General features: G+C 44.8%; 1 protein-coding gene and 1 pseudogene across 4 annotated transcripts in view; both read left to right on the forward strand.

The window, feature by feature from the left end:
* The window catches only part of KCNMA1 (potassium calcium-activated channel subfamily M alpha 1), a 992,499-nt gene that overhangs the window by 660,152 nt on the left and 314,608 nt on the right, over positions 1-17,739 (forward strand). For all 4 annotated transcript variants that reach the window (XM_075533803.1, XM_075533804.1, XM_075533802.1 and 1 more), the window contains exons 7-9: positions 11,108-11,183; positions 13,136-13,306; positions 14,796-14,887. In XM_075533803.1, the coding sequence (XP_075389918.1) occupies positions 11,108-11,183; positions 13,136-13,306; positions 14,796-14,887 (339 nt within the window). The remainder of the gene's footprint in view (positions 1-11,107; positions 11,184-13,135; positions 13,307-14,795; positions 14,888-17,739) is intronic.
* On the forward strand, positions 1,214-7,381 carry LOC142429523 (putative ribosomal protein uL10-like; annotated as a pseudogene).

A 17,739-nucleotide genomic window follows, 5' to 3' on the forward strand; every position in this document is an offset into this window, starting at 1 on the left:
TTGTAAGGTAGAACTGGGTCATGGTAGTAGGAGGGTGGGGTGGGGGAGGAAGTATTCAGCAACTAGAGGAATGATGTGTGATTCGTCAGTGCTATGCTACACATTGGTCCTCCCTTCCTTATACCACTTCTGGGGGGATATCCAATTCTCTACAGATGGGCTTTGGCTCTCCACTCTAACCACCCTCTTGCATTGATGTAGTTGTTTGTTTTGGATCTTCTGATACCTTTTGCCTGATCCTGTTGATAATTCATGATGACACAGGCAGGTGTGCTTGTTCCACGTGGGCTTATTTGCTTCTTTGTTAGATGGTCACTTGTTTGACTTCAAGCATTTAAAACCCCAGACATACCTTTTGATAGCTGGGCACCATCTGCTCTCTTCCCCACATTTGATTATGCACCCATTTTGTCTTAAACAATTGTGTCGGGAAGTTGAGTATTAAAGAGTACCAGGTTATCAGAACAAAGAGTTATTGTGTTCAGGGTGACTTTGAGTACAGGCCCACAGTACATCTGCTAACTTAATACTTATCATATAAATATTTGCACGCTGGCCTTTATCCCTTTCACTATATGTTGACATATATACATGCCTATAGCGATAGCTCTATAAATCGTTTTGGCCTCCTATTTCTTTCCTCTCTTTCCTTTCACCTTCCTGCTCACCCAGTATTATGCTCACTCTCCATTCCAATCTAAGTATTTCCTCTCAGATACATTGCTCTTGATCAAGCTCCACTTGGCATTATACACCCTCCTCACCGAGTTTGTTGGATCCCCACTCCCCCTTCCCACCCCCTCCTCTCTCATGTTCCCCCAGAACCACCAGTCCCATAGATTTATCCTCAGGATTGTTCATCCTGCCTATCTTATATAGACAGACAGAGGGCAAAAGAAAAACAAACAGAAACAAAAAACAAAACATAAAAACAACAAATAAACAAAACAGAACCAGAGGGGGGGAAAAAAAACCCTAATACGTAGTTCCACGTCTGTCTGCTGACCCTTATGTCTGTTTTCTGATCAGGTCTGATGAGGTGAAAAGTCCTGTCCTGCAAGTCAGAAGTCTATTTTCAGAATTACTTGGGGATTTGGTTACTTTGCTCCCTTTGCTGCTCCGTTGCACTTCCTTTGAGTTCCACCCTGCTGTGCACGGGGCAGACGGGGCATGCTCTCTGCACAGTGTCTCCAGTGCTGTCCCCTGTAGCACTATGGGTAAGCCAGGGAACGTTGTGTCTCCTGGTGGGGCCTGACCTATGGTCCTCTTATGCACTGGCTTCTATCAGCAGGGATGTCTTCCCTAGGGCTTAGTGGGCTCTCTCCCTCTCCCTCTTAGTTCACTCCTGGGTGGTCTAGACAGACCTGCCTCTCTCCCTGGACTATATCTTCAGTGTTGTCCTCTGTATTACCTTCTTCTGGGGAGGGGCCAACATGGCTCAGCATGGGCCTGACTGTGTTGTTTCAAGTCTTAAAAGAAAGAGCGTGTAGCCACATAATTATCCTGAAGGAAACTTATTTTGGCTTTTTCCTATAGTGGATCTCTGTTAATCTGTGGCCCCTGGAGATAGATGACGGTCTTGAAGATCCAATTTAAACAAGTGATTTGCAGTAGCTGTTTCTTGGCTGCTTCGCTTTTCTAAGTGCTGAGAGAAACAGAGCAGATAAGCTTGTGAAGAGAAAGGGAAACTTTAAAGGACTGAGAGGCCGAGAGGCCGCAGAAAGGAAACCCAAGAGAACAGAATAACAAAGAAAACACAGATGAAAGAAGTAAATTAGCTTTATACAGCCGGCATGAGGGCCATTCTTTAAATAGTAAGGTAACCAAAAACTAGTTCCTGTGGAGTCAGATGTCCTCCTGACTGTCAGGGTAGAACTGTGCCCCACAGTGCTTACCACAGCTCTTTCTTCTTGTTCTACGGAAGGAGACATTGGACCTTTTCTGAAAGATTACCTCTGGTGGACTCGAGCCCGTACCTTTTGATTAGCAGTCAAGTCTGTTCACCCTCTGTCCCGCTCAGGGACTTCTGAAGGGCCAAGCAGATTCTATCCCGAACATTAAGTCTGTTAAAGAGACGAGTGGACACCCAGTAATTTGCTGAGCTTTGGGCAGTTCTATGGCTCGCAGACTTGAAAGTGAAAGGACACTTACTTAAACCTCAGTGAAGTAAGCAGCTGTGATAAAAGACTGATTTTAGATGTCCTTTAATACAGCGATTAATGATTAAACAGATTCCTGAGCATTTTTAAATGCAAATAACTTTATTGTTTCTCTAATTATTGAATCAAAAGATGTTCATTGTAAAAATTAAACAATATGAAAACGCATAAAGTATCAAGATGTCACTTTGAAGACTAATGTTTGTCTGACCCAAGCTATGGTATTTTAATTACCTTGTATTCATGCAAAGCTTGCCAATGAATAAGGAAGAATGAAAACGAGACAATGCCTTTGAATTATGGTGTTAGTGAAGCATACCAAATCTGCACGGACTGCGAGAGGAAGGAACAGCCCTGTTTTGGAAGACTACAGCCAGACTGTACCTTAGAAGCCTGATGATGAAGCTTCCTCTCCTGTACCGAGGGTGTTATCCAAAGGGACCCATCGCTGACGAAGGATGTTGTGCTTAGTAAAGTAGAAGGCCAGGGAAAAATAGGAAGACCCCTAATGAGATTAATTAACACAATGGCTACAAAAATGTGAGGAGAGTGTAGGAATGGGCAGTTGGAGTGGAGACCCAGAGCCCATCTGTAGACAAAGACTTGAAGCACTTGCTGTTGAAGATTATGGATTATGGCTCAGTCTAAGGAAAACCAAAATCTTTGCAACTGGACCAGTAGAGAACACCATGATAAACAGGAAAAGGATGGAAGCTGTCAAGGAATTCGTCCTGGACCCAAGCAATTCGCCTTGTTTGGATCCACAGTCTATACTCATGGAAGCAGCAATCAAGAGCTCAACCAACACATTATATTCAATAAATTTGCTGCAAAGGATCTCTTTAAAGTGTTGAAAAGCAAGGATGTTAATTTGAGGCCTAAGGAGTGCTTGGCCCAAGCCATGGCATTTACATTTCCACAGACGCATGACAGTTGGACATTGGATCATGAAGACTGAAGAAGAATGCATGCGTTGGATTGTGGTACTGGAGAAGAATATTGTCAGTGCCATGGACTGCCAAAACAGCAAACGAATCTGGCTCAGATGAACTCCAGCCAGATGCTGTGTAGAAGCAAAGATGGTGAGTCTTGGTCACATAAAATTTGGACATGCTATCAGAAGAGACCAATCCCTGGAAATAGGACATCATACTTGGTGAAGTAGAGGGGCAGGGAAAAAGAGGAAGGTCCTTGACAAGATGGACTGACACAGTGGCTGCAACAATGGGCTCAAACATAAGAAAATTGTGAGGCTGGTGCAGGACTGGGTGGTGCTTGGTTCTCCTGTACAAAAGGTCATTATGAGTTGGAACCAACTCGACTGTACCTAACAGCCATTCTATTAATTGGGTTTGAAGCGGAGAGTGGGGTTTGAAGTGTAAAACAACGCTACACAGCAGAGACCAAATGTAGGAGATGGGGATTGTGAAGGAAATAGTGCAGACAAGCATATTAAGGAATATAGCCTTAGGCCACAGAGCTTAGGAAGGAACTGCACAGGTAGGCTCTAGAGATATTTCAGAGGTACGGTTAGCAGGAATTGCCTTTATATCATCTTATTGTTCAGACCACTCACCTCATTTGACTTTTTGGAGAGAGGGGTATATTTTGTATCTGTTCAACTATATTAGTAATAAAATAAAGTAAGGCCACTGAAATCTGATTATTCTCTCAACCAGAGACAAGTGTGAAAGAAGAAGAAAATCAGAGCAGAGACAAATGTGTGCTTCTGAATATAAATCAGATAACATTTTCAATGTTTACCAAAAACATATGAGTGGTTACCACCACCCCTCTACCCCCTACACCCCCCAAATGGAAAAAAGCTCCACTGGGCAGAACTTTCATAGTGCACATTTTTCTTGCTAGCCAAGCATTGAGCAACTCACTCTGGGTTAGTGCACCCAGTGGCGTAACCTGGGAAGGTTCTCTCTGGTCACATTGAATTTTTTTATGAAAGCAAGTTCACTCAAACCTCATTTTTTTATGATGGCCAATTTAAGAGAACAGTAGTGTGCAGCTGTGAAGTTTTGTTTCCTGCTCAGGAAAGTGCCATAGAAACTGTTACGATGTTCAACACAGCTTACAAGGACAGTGCTATGGGGAAAACTCATGTACCAGTGGTTTTCTTGTTTCAAAAAAGGTGAAATGTTGATTGATGACAAAGCTCATTCTGAATGTTGGGCAAGTTTCCAAAGGGACAAAATGTTGACCAGTGGTTCTCAACCTGTGAGTTGTGACCCTTTTGGGGGTTGAACGGTCCTTTCACAGGGGTTGCCTAAGACCATCAGAAAACACATATTTCCGATGGTCTTAGGAACTGAGACACCACTGATGCTGACTCATAGTGTATTTGGGATTCATTCGAGCAGGTCTGACTGTTAAGCAACCTTTCTATTTAGAGATTCTGAAAAGATTACATCACAGCATGCGACAAAAAAGGCCTGATTTGCGGCAGAAGGGATGCTGCTTTTGCCACCACGACAATGCACCTGCTTATGCAGCCATCTTAGTGTGCCAGTTTGGGGGGGCGGGGGAAGCATGCTTCTCTTGCCCCATGCACGTTACTCACCTGTCCTTGCTCTATGCAACTTCTTTTTGTTTCCGTGAATAAAGAGAGACGAAAAGGACAGTGATTTGATGATCTGGAGAGGGGAAGAAACAAATGGGGGATGAGTTTGAGAAATGTTTCCAAGAATGGAATTTTGGATTTGACAAATGTATTAAGTGTAATGGAGAATACTTTGGAAATGATAGGTTGTTTTTAAAAACATTTAAACACACAGCTTTGTGGGGGATTCTGTTTTGGGGTGGTTACCCCTCATATCTTGAGAAATACACCAAGGACAATGCTGACTGATGACAAAGGCTCAGTATTTACAGCTCTGATCTCAAAGGTGACAGACTTTATCTCTCCCAGTATCTGTGGAGTTGGGGGGGGGGATGTGGGGGGCTTATCTCTAATAGCCCTACAAGGAGTTTGTATCTACACTTATGATTCACGATTCGCTCGTTCTACTGACGCGAGGACTCTAATGGCCAGTGATTACCCTTGGCAAAACACATTAAAGGCTTGCTTTTGAATGGGTCAGGATTTCTTGGTGACATGACAGTTCATTCCTTCCTCAAGCCATGGGAATGTGAATAGAATCCTTTCTAGAATGATGCTTATCTCTGGAAACTTCTAATTTGGCCCAGACCTCTGATCTTGACCTTGAAAAGTATGACTATCATCAGTAGCATCTTTTCCCAGTGGAGGACATCATTCTGTCCCGGTCACACACCTCTATCTTTCCTAGAACACTCCTGAGCCGAGCAAACTTTGAATTTCGGACGATGGACTCAGAGTCCAAACAAGAGTTAATTTTGCATCTTTTGCCCAGGGCTCTCAGATGAGGGTTTAATTTGTAAAGCGCATTACAAATGATGCTGATGTCATAAAAATAACCAGATTACAGTGCTGGACCTGGGCTGTGTCCGCCACAGTGATTGAATGTTCTACATACAGCAAGAGCTCCCTTAAGCACTATTAATATCACTGTGGCAATCATTCAGAGATTAATAATCACCATATTTAGGCTGTTGTTCCAAAGCTCCAAGAGGCACAGAGGCTTAAGTCGGTTAATATCTCAAGAGGGCTCCAAATGGTTCTTGGTGGGACACTAATTTTTTCAGGCCTCAGGGATCTAAGAGTATGCTAACTGAATCACTCGGTACTTGATTACCCTTTGAGAAAATGAACAACACAAGCCTCTTGGGGATTTCTTCCTTTGCCACCGGCTACCCATTTATCATCTATTTCTTACTTCTAAACTTGGAGGCTTACAGAGTAGCAGCAGGGGAAGGTTTTTGCTCTATTTTACATTTTTGATCAAACACTCATTTGAAGTATAATTATTATATTATGGCAACTTTGGAAAAATGGCATGGGAATTTCTATTGCTGTCTAGCCTAATGTTTGAACTAGAAGCAAGTGTTCCTACACATTTCAAAAGACCAGTTGCCTTCACAACATTGAAAAACTGTATACTTATTCTTTCTGTGAACCCTTTCAGAATCAGCTCTGAAAAATGAAGATCACAGGTCCTTCTGCTCAGTTATGTAAATGGAATAGAGGGAGAAAAAAGGAAACTGGACTTGGGTCCCATGCTCGTCCTGTAACCACTGACCCCGACCTCCGCCCGGGGTCCTGTCTTTAAAGCGACTTGATTTACAGCAGACCGCACATAGATCCTATGCTGCGCTCCTTGGGATACGGTGCGGCTGGAATGCACGGTCACCAGAATTCCTCATTTCCCATTCTCTTCTGTGGCAGCTCAAGAAGTCAACCAACATCTTTGGGTGGTCTCGCCTTTCCTGGGGTCCTTTTACTGTCCTGTGCACAGAGTGTGGGATGAGACACAGCCTTCGTCAAACATTCGAACAGCTTCTCTTGCCAAGGGTGATAACGTCTTTAAACCCCGCGTGGCAGTCGCTGACGGGCCACCATGATACCCAGGTCAGACAGGGCACCTGGAAGTCCACTACTTCCTTAAAGTCCTTCAACTGTCAGCTGATCATCCCAAATGCTTCATCATGGGAATGGACAATGTGGGCTCCAAGCCGATGCAGGAGATCTGCATGCCCCTCTGCGGAAAGGCCGAGGTGCCGAAGGACATCTTGAAGCTTGATGTGCACGGAGAGCCGAGGGCACTTGGAGAACAGCCCAGCTCTGGAGAACCCATTGCCTCCTCTCTGGGGGAACATGGGGTTTGTGTTCACCACATGCTACTAGTGCTGCTGCCAATGCCCTGTGTGAGGTGACTGTACTGACCCAGAAGAGTCCCAAAAGACCCCCTTATTCCAGGCTTTGGGCATCACCACGAAGATCTCCAGAGGCACCATTGCAATCCTGAGTGACATGTAGCTGACCGAGACTGGAGACCAAGTGGGGGCCAGCGAAGCCACCGTGCGGAACAAGCTGAACATCTCCCCTTCGCCTTCGGGCTGATCATCAGCAGATGTTCGACAAGGGCAGCGCTTACAGCCCGAGAGCGCTTGACCTCACAGAAGAAGCTCGGACTGAGCCATGCAGGAGATGCAGACTGACCTTGTCCTTGAAAAATAGGACGCATTTGCACAGATGGAAAAGAGCTTTCCAACTGAGTAATAGTATATATACAAGGATACAGTGCATAAACTTGACTATCATGATAGTTTCAAGAGTTTATGTAAAAGAGTAGTGATGGAGAGTACTGAAGATGGAAGGAAAATAATGGAAATAACACTAAGTTCAATGGAAAAACTCTGGAAAGAAAGGTAAATTGTTGGCAGCTGCATTCCAGGAGATTTAACCCATTGAGTGTGCAGCTCCTAGCAGAGACTGCCAGTACATTCAATATATATTTTAAAGGCCCAACTTATGGGGCACCAGATAATCCCTGCTCCTAGGACCCAAAGGAGATTAAGAAAAGGCCCCTCCTCTCGTGGAACATACATGCTAGTAGGTTCTAGCCGCTCCACCCAGGGAATGCCAGAGCTCTTAGGCGAGAGGCTGTTGGCGAGCAGAATATGAGTGGTGTCTCAAAGTCTCACCCAAACAAAACAAAAACCAACTCTGCCATCAAGTTAGCAAGCAGAACTACTCCATCGGGTTTTCTTAGTGGTAATTTTGGCAAACACCCATTATCAGAACTGTCTTCCATGGCATGGTTGGGTGGGGTCAAGCTGCCAAGGTTGAGGTTTCTAGCCCCTGCCAAGCTTCACCCCCCAGGGAGCATGTTAATTACGAAGGTATGTGGGTTCCTTTCCAGGGGAAGATATGACACCCTCCTCTTCACCAAGTGACAAGATGTAGTGTCACTGATTCAGACATCCTGATATGATGGCAACGTGACCGAGTATTCTTAACCTAAATATCTGAACATATTCTAACAACAAGGAAAGAATCAGATAAATGAAGGCTATGAAACATTCTACAAAACAGATTAGGCTGGATTCATATGAATGTAAAATGTCATTGAAAATAAATCAGTAAGGTCAGGAATGTGTTGTTTATAGAAGAAAAAATATTTCCAAATTCCTTGGCACAAACATGAGTGCCTCCAGCAGGGCACCCATTTGCTGAAGCATTTCAATCGACGGCCCACCAGTTCCTGGCTCTCATTTTTGCCATTGCCTTCAGTGAATCTTGGACTTCTTCCTTCGGTGCTCTCGGTTCTTGATCACCGCCGGCAGAGCTGGACATTGACCACCATGGAGAGCAACTGCTCAGGTCTCTTCTGACATTGGCTTTGCCCTTTCTGTTGTTTCCTGTACTTCTAACGACCTTTAGCTTTCTTCACATGCGAGAGGCTCTTGCTATCACTCCACAACTTCTCTTGTCTTTAGCCACGTGAGCTTAATCCAGCTATAGTCTTGAGATGGCATATAAATCCAGGTAGAATATATCCCAGGTCTATTGAAGCTTTCAGGGACATGTTTAATTTTTCGTGTGTTTGTTTCAGCCTGCACTCACCCATGACAACTGCTCTCTTGCACCACAGTTGTGCTTTTGCCTTTACCTGACTGAGAACATGGAGTTTCTCCATAATCTTCTTTCATAGATGGAATCGATTTTATTTTCATACTCTCCTGAGGTCCACATAGGATGCTTGGCGTTTTTGTGGTTGGAAAAGGTATCGACATGAAAAAATCACTGGTCATGTGATCTCCAATACTATTTCTATCATCAAGATCATATATTTTCTTTAAATTCCAATCACCAGTAATCATCAATGCAGTTTGGTTGAATGTTTGAGCAATTTCCAATTGCTGAAGTTGATACAAATCTTCAGTTTCTTCATCTTTGGCATTACTAGCTTGTGCATACATTTGAATAAGCAGGGGTATAGATAGTATCCTAGCCTAGCCTATCCCTGACAGTGTTGTGTTTCAGAATAGACACAGCAACCTGTCCTGTCTCCTGGAAGAAATCCATCTTCATACTCATTTAGACGAAAGGTGATGTAACAGACTGCAGAAATTATCAAATAATATTAATATTAGATAATTGCATGCAATTAGATAATTGTAAAAATGGCTGGAGCAGAATATTTACATTGTCAGGAATTTACCAGAAATTCAATTCAGATTCCAAATAGAATCCTGAACCATGGCCATTGTTATTGATATCAAATGGACCTTGGCTGAAAGCAGGGAATATCAGAAAGATGCTTACTTACATTTTGTTTTGCAAAAACAATGACTAGGTGAGGACATTCAAGTGTGTGGGGCTTGACAATTAATGAGTAGCACTCTAGAGAACATGCATACCCTTTGAAAGCAGGTGTGCTCACCCAGAGCCTGCCCACAGACTGAGAAACATTCATGTAAACAAAATGCGGAGGGGTGGTGAAGTTTAAAGTCAGGAAACACTTGTCACAGTTGTATTCTTTGCTCATACTGACTCAATCAGTGTGATGAGCATACTTCTTCAGGCTTTGTGAAGAAAAGCAGGATCGACAGAAGACTCGTTAACAACCCACAATAGGCAGACGACCTAAGCCTTTTTGGTGAAAGAAAAGAGGACTTTGAGCACTCCCTGATGAAGATTAAACCACTGCAAGACTCACTAAGGATTACATCTCAACACGGAGAAAACAAAAATCCTCACCACTGGACCACTGTACGACATAACAATAAAGTGGGGGATTGTTGGCAATTTCCGTGGAGTTTTGTTCTCCTTGACTCTGCAATCCATCTGAATGGAAGAAGAAGCCAGGACCTGCCCGGATTGCATTGGGCACTTCTGCTACTACAGAGCTTTTTAATGTGTTGCTGAAGAGTGTTGACTCTGTATGACAGACGGCTCAACGTCGCCACCACGTGCTGCTTCCCAGGAAGGACGGAGACTTGGGGCCCACATACGGAGCAGCAGTCTTCAGGAGAAGGGCAGCGCGTTGTGCTTGGTCACATAGGTCAGAGAAAGCGACGAAGACCCTCACTCTTGGGGTTTGTCACAGTGACCACAACAATGAGCCCACGCATAGGAGTGGTCGTTGAGGATGGCACGAGCAGGGCAGTGTTTGGTCCTATCGCCCGTGAGGCCACCGTGAGTGAGACCTGCCTAAGCAAAGCTCCACTTTACATAAGATAGCCCATGGTCCGCATATAGCCCTTCAGCAATTTTGTAAATAATTAGGTTTTATTTGGAACGCAACCACATCCGTTCCTTTATATGTTGTCTGCTTTCAAGCTGTCTTGGCAGAGTTGAATAGTCGCAAAACCATACCATATGACCTCAAATCTTTACTATCCAGCCCTTGACAGAGAACGTTTCCTGACACTTGGGCCCAAACAATGTAATGAACATAATTAGTGTGTAAACTTTGATTAGCTCCTGGATCAGGAAGTAAAAAGGAAAATGTTTATAAATATAATTTAGAGTCTGTAAAGATCGAAAATTAGATGATGCTATTTAATTCACATTGTTATTATGATTGTTTTAGTGGAATGATGATGTTTAAAATGTGGCTTTTCAGGAGTCAAAGCTGAAAGCATTTGGAGGTTCTATCATGATGTCTACAACTTACTTGCAAATGGTTTAGCCAGACCTCTCTGTTCAACTCAACCCCCCACCTCAAAAAGGAAGAAAATAAATAAGATTGTATTGAGATAATGGTAGTGTGGTAAGATGTTATTAATTGGTCTAGCTAGGTGAAAGCTAATGAAAACATTCCTTGCGCTATTTTTTCACTACTCTAGCTTTGAACGTCTCTGAAATAAAATTTGTAAACTAAAAAATTGGACAAATATTAGATTAAGGACACCGCTGTAGTGTCCCCTTGCCCTACTTCACACCGTCTTCCTGCACACTCCCTGGGGAGGGAGACACAGTTGACTCGTTAGAAGTGGCATTGTCACCCTAAGACAGCCCCAGCTCTCCTCCTTGTAACTTGGAAATTTTACCTGTTGTCTCCTCTGCACAGTAATTCCATCAAGCTGGTGAATCTCCTCTCCATATTTATCAGTACGTGGCTAACAGCGGCCGGGTTCATCCATTTGGTAAGTGCCCTGGAAGAGCCCCTCAACTCTGACTTTCCTGAAACAAGCCCCAATGTGAGTTACTTCATTACCAGAAATTTCTCTGACTGGCCTCAAAGAAACTTTGGCCCAGCTGTAAAATACAGCTGTAAAAGGGGAACCAACCGCACAGCTGTCTGTTTTTCCAATGCCTTTATCTCAAACTGGTTCCAAAGGGTGAGTGATGCTCCAGCTATTAACCTGCGTACTCCAGTTCACCAACATTATTGCGGTGGGCTTTGGTGGTTTCCATTCTGTATGCAATAATTAGATTTCACCACAAGATGGCAGTACCTACTCAGAAATTCTCAGAAAAGGCCTGGGGAGAAGGTTGGCTTTTTGACCTACACCTCTTACATTGTAAACCACAGAGATTCCTCAATTTCTCTTCATTTCCCCCTTACAAAAGCCACCCTTGATTCATCTGTACCTTAAAACGATTCATTCTTTTTAAGTGAATGCTTCTCCAAAAGCCTTGTCATTAAGTCAAGCTGTTGTTCTCACCTTCTCAAAGGAGATCACCTCGCCCCCCCCCCCCCCCCTTCAGAGAGCTTGCTGGACACATGTTTCATAGGAGCACACGTTGGTGCGACGGGAACTAGCCCGATCTGACCATGGCACTGGGAAGACAGGCGATTTGCTGGGCCCATTTCTGTCAGGGCTCATTAGTAGCCATCGAGTTGATCCCGGTGCAAGGCAGCTCCATGTGTGTGAAGGTTAACTCTATTCCTAGATTTTCAAGGATGTGAACTTTCCTGAGTAGATCGCCAGGCTACTTTCCAAGGCACCTCTGCGGGGATTTGAACTTTTCAACTAGTAGTGGAGCACTCAACCACTGACGCCACACTACGAGCCCCGTGTAAGGGGATTTTTCAGGCGTCATTCAGAGGGTGGACAGTTGGGAGGCGCTGGTGGCTCTCCACCCAACTCTGTAGAGCTCAGTCTGGTCTAAAATTGCCCTCAGATGAATCATCCCAACTCTTGTTGTAACCAGTTGCCCAGTGTAAGAGCATATCTATGGAAGATGGCAGGTGACCCCACCTAACAGACACACTCTGTGAAGTCACTTATAAGTCACCAGGAAATCGCCATGCAGATGGCATGTTCAGGACAAGCTTTGTTGTGTGTAAGAGGCTAGGTCCTGGAGAGAGTCTGTAAGGACAGAAGTGGATGTCAGCCAAGGAAGCTAGGGAATGCAGCCTGTCACTTGCTCGCTCCTGGAGAATCTATCTCCCAGTCAGAGATGCAGGCCCTGTTCTACCTACCTTACAGGTGACTGGTGGACCAGGTCTGATGGGACAACAGGGAAGTGTTTTATAAAGTGTAAAGCAGGTCAGGGAAAGCTGTAGCCCTTGAGCCAAATCTGGCCAGAGGTACTGCTTCTAAGTGCTTTCAGAGCTCCAAGTGGCACAAGCAGTGAAGGGCAGGGCTACAAACTAAAGGGTTGGAGGTTTGAACCCACTCAGACGTCCCTTGCTTCTGAAAAGTCGCAGCCTTGAGGATTCCGCGGTGCTGGCGCACTTGGACACAGTAGGTAGGCTTGTTGCCTTGGGCTGGAATGAACTTGATGGTGATTGGTGTGTGGTTGCGTCCCATGATGATAACGTTGACTTCATTGTGACAGAGACAAACTAAAAAGTTCCACACTCGGGCCCTTTATAGAAAACATTTGCAGGCCCTTTGTCTTGGGAAAATTCTTCATCTTGAAGGACAAACTATATTATGGACATTCTGCAAGGAACAGCAGAGGGTGGTCCATCTCGCAGAGAAGCCTGGACATCTACTTGGGAGATGTATCCACTGCCTTAAGAACCAGGAACCAAACACCTTGCATGGTTGGTCAGGAGATGGCCTCCTAGAATCTAGCACTCTTATGCTTCTTATCTATATGAAATAATTTTGCTTTCTCTTTCTCTCATGTCCCCTGGCTTTAGGTGGAGAATTCAGGGGACCCATGGGAAAACTTCCAGAACAACCAGGCGCTTACGTACTGGGAATGTGTCTATTTACTCATGGTCACCATGTCCACCGTTGGCTATGGGGATGTTTATGCAAAAACGACACTTGGCCGCCTCTTCATGGTCTTCTTCATCCTCGGGGGACTGGTAAAACCTTTTTTTTTACTGGCTTATATCAGCATTAATATTTTCTATTATCCATTTCCTTAAAGTGTTACAGTTTTATATCATGTTCCTGTGTTAGAAGTGAGTGTCTTAGTGTTACAGTCTGGCTAAGTTAAGTACCAAACAGGACGGTGATTTTTCTGCACAGATTTTGGTGTGTTTTCCGAGACAGCCACAGAGCCAGGAGCAAATCTAAGAAAGTGATACTAGCAATCAGTGGCAGTGCCCATGGCAACAGACTCAGATCTGATCTTTTGGGAGAACAATTGCTGTCCCCTGACCCTAGCAGATGCTGCTGATACTTTGTAGAGAGTTAGTGGTTTCAAGAGCCCTCTGTCCCCCTTCATGCTCCTCCCTGAACTTCCAGCAAACATGGTGGCTGGGGTCTCTCCTGGAGAGTAGGGCCCCACAGCAGAGGATGGGGACCGCACAGGGCTCATCCAGATGGGCATCACCTGGGAGTAGAGTAGCAACACGGGAACTATTTTCCCACCACTTCAGTACTTGCTTCTCTGGTCTATACAGATCTCTGTGAAGCACCCCAATGTCAGTGGTGATATACTATTTAAGGGCAACTTCTGGCAACACATTGGTGGTCAAAACCGCTCATTTGAAGTTTGGCGCTTGTGTTTGGCTGTGCGTACATCGGTGGTTAAAACCCCAAGTCACACTCAACCGTTACTCATGCACCCTGCACATGCATTTATATTGCTTGGTGCATACCTCTCTGTCTACTTGGTATGTGTGGCATATATATTCAAATGCATATCAGTGTACATGCGGGTGTGTACATGAATGCCAGCACGCACCAGGGAGGTCCCTTTAGCTGACCGGACATCACAGAGGAGCCCTAGGAGTAGCCAGCCACAGGCAGGAGGTTTGTTGGACAAAACATGGCAGCTTTGTTCCCCTCCCTATTTTCCTTTCCTCCCAATGTCATCCCCCAAATTTACCTTTTGTGCTTTTTAGTAATTTTTGTTTTTAATAGGTTTATTTGTCAAAGTTTTGTTTTAGTATCTATTGTCTTTAATAACTCAAAAAAGCATTGCTTCTCCTTTGAGTTTTAATTTTCTAAAAAGGTCTTCTTTCACAGTAATCAGTAATGTGTGTGTGTGTGAGTGTGTGAGTGTGTGTGTTTATTGTTACCAGCATGCACTGCTCTAAGATACTTCTCTTCCGAAAGAAGAGCCAATGTATTTGTTCCTGCTTCACCGATACTTCTCTCAAGTATGTTTTTTGTTTTCTCCTTTCAACTCTTTAGGCTGGCTAATGTTTTGTGACGCCCTGTGTGTTTTCAGGCACTCACCCCCTTTTTGCGCTTTTATTTTTTTAATAATCAGATATATATATACCTTCATAGTTCTAATCCTTTTGTATTTTCAGATCTCAGTGTCCCCGCCCCCTTTTCTGCGAGGCTCCTCCCCTTTCTCTGGCCTGCCTTTTCAGTATCTCTCTGTCTCTATCTTCTCAGGCCATGTTTGCCAGCTACGTCCCTGAAATCATAGAGTTAATAGGAAACCGCAAGAAATACGGGGGCTCCTATAGCGCGGTTAGTGGAAGAAAGTAAGTATACCAGGAAGCTTGCCGGCTTCCCCGGCGCTGCGATCCTCTCTGCATGCCTGTTGTTTTTGTTGTTTTTTTTTTTGGCTCTTGTTTCTTTGTTCCATGCATGTAGGCAATGTTTGCCCGCTACGTACCTGAAATTGCTGCTCTCATCCTGAATCGGAATAAATTCGGCGGAACTTTTAACAAACATGGAGGCAGAAAGTAAGTCAGTTGCGTCAGAAAAGGTGTGGGGAAGTGACTTTCCAGAATCCTCCTGGCAGTGACACCTGCATCCATACCTGACCTGTGGGGGCTTTCTGTGAGGGAAGGGCCACATTCTGCATGAGGTGTGTTGTCAAGGGTTACCCCCAACCAACAGACGTCCTTGGTACACCTCGTTAGGCTTGGCTCCTACTCACAACCTATTTTCCAGGGGAATGATACATTTATCCTGAAGAGGAGGTTCATCTGTAACTAAGTCCAGATTTCCTGTCCTGACTCAAGCTAGTGGAATGAACTTATTTGGCCTTCACCTCATGTGGCTCACTGATTACCTTCAGCTCGTCCACAGCCATGGGCTGCCCATGCTCTGGTGACCTTGTGTAACAATAACATGGGAGGCCCTCTAGGGGGCGCCCCAGAGAGGGAAACAGCAAGGCCTTTCACCTTGCCGCACTGTGGCTCTAAGAGAAGCAACTCTTCTCTTTAGCCGCAGCCCCCATCTCACCCTCAAAGAGACTTGTCGCTCTCTTGAAGCTCCTCTGTATGAAAGATATTCTATTTACGGGCCATTTGGGCACTTCAACAAGTCCCTTGGGAGTCTGTGTTCAGTTTCTCGTGCGGAAGTTTCTCCCCGGAATCTTTCCTTCAGGTCTCAGAGTGCTTTCTCTGCAGATCGATATGTGAGCCTCAGACCGATCGAGGTTTTCCACGGAGGTGTGTGGCAGAACTTAGCCTTTCCCGCCTGCTGCTGGAGCGCCAGCGCGGGAAAAGGCAGGTCCAGTGAAGAGGCAACCTTTGCTTTGTTTTTCAAGTGTTTTCTCAGATGGATTTGCTTTTGGTTTATGAAGTGTAATTCACAGACAGCAAAGCATTTACCTGTGTGTATACCCTATACCCACCTGTAGGTCAAGATACAGAATGCTCTCATAACTCCAGAAGGTTCATGCCTGCTGCTAGACGTTACAGAAGCGTCTATAGCAGGCCCATTTCTCTCCCTCAACTCCTGCCCTCACCAATTTATTTTTAAATGAACCCTAGACGATCCTGCTTTTGTTTGTTTTGTAAGAAAAAGAATAAATAGCCAGTAGCCTTCCATTGTCTTCAGTCGGCTGACAGGAGGCTATGCTATGGGAAGCCAACCCTCCTCTCTTGTCAGGGATCCCGGTGCCTCCAGAGCTCAGGTGTCCAGAACTCCGTTTAGCAAATGAGTGGGTGGGAAAAGCGGCTCATTTTCTTAAACTACCCACAAGGCACCAGTTTCCTTTCAGAGGAACAAAGGACGGTGTGCGGGAGGAAGCCAGTTGGCGTCTTTTCAGTGGAGGCAGCACGCCCCTCCAACCTCCCACTAATGGAGTCCTCCTCCCCCTGCTAGGAGGCTCACAGTCCTGATGAGGTGAGGACCAAGCTGTTCAGGTTTCTGGGCCATTGACTGGATCCAAAGGCCCAACAAGTGCAGACATGCCCCTTGATAGTCTCTCACATGCCAAGAGGCAAACCGCTTCTCGATCCACTCAAGCCTTGTGACGGGGACAGGCCTCCTTCAAAGAGGGCACATTCCAAGAACGAGGGCTCTCTAGGCAGCCTTCTGACCCATTGTGTAAGCTAGCATTTCCTCATTCGGCTCCGAAGAAGCAAATACAATCACTTGCTCTGAAGTTTATGTTGAAAATCTTTCTTGACAATCACTCTAGGTAATCTCCCTTGCCCCAAACTTGTTTCACTCGGTCCCTGTGGGTGGGCCTGGGAGCTGGCAGCTTTCCTTGACTGGTGACCAGATGAGGCCCTCAGGCTTGCCCTCACTCACCAGTTCCTGGTCTGGTCCACTCAGCTCATCAGCCCCGCCCCATGCTGGCCATTGCAGATCACAGACTTCCTGCGGCTTTGGTTCTTGCTTCTGTTATCACTGCTTCCAGGCAGGTTTTCGCTCTCTCTCTTTTCTTCCTATTATGAAAAGGCACATTTTGCTTTTAATGTTCCCTTTGGAGTTCCAGTGTTCCCCGACCCCTTGGACACAGTAGTTTCTGTCATCAGTACCGGACTGTTCGCTTTACTTTACACATTGTTTCCTGGTTCAAAAGCTAATTATTAAGTAGTTTAAAGAAGCCCTTTGGTCACTTAGATCTTTCAGCAGAATCTATAAGCCTGGGAAGGGAATGGCAATAAAGAGCCATTAGCACCCTTTGTTTGATGTTGTTTCCCCAGTCAGTAGAACAAGATTGATGAAATGTTATGTTTGGCTAAAATTTTAGTTTTCATTTGGAATTCAGTGTTGAGAGAATGGGCTGTCAGAATCAATAAGTTTTCTTTTGCTTAGGATATGGGCATGTGGTAGTAATTAGCAATAGAAGGTCTTTAGTTGAGCAACCAAGCATGGATTCTGGCAGCAAACATAATGAGAAACTACAGTTGTTCTATTTCTAACGTCAGAAAGTTTCCAGATAAAATTAAATGCATTTGCAAAATGAAAGCAGCTAAACTTTGTTGAAAGATGGAGTTCAGACTCTTAAAATAGTGTGCCATGCTCCGCATCTTTGTCTATGCATACGTAGATGTGCTATACTCATGGACACACATATTCCTCTCCAGGATTTAATCAAATAAATGCACGTCGAATAATTAGAAGATGTACATAACAAAGGATTTGTCTA

Source organism: Tenrec ecaudatus, chromosome 16 (assembly GCF_050624435.1).
Source record: "Tenrec ecaudatus isolate mTenEca1 chromosome 16, mTenEca1.hap1, whole genome shotgun sequence".
NCBI classification, from domain to species: Eukaryota; Metazoa; Chordata; class Mammalia; order Afrosoricida; family Tenrecidae; genus Tenrec; species Tenrec ecaudatus.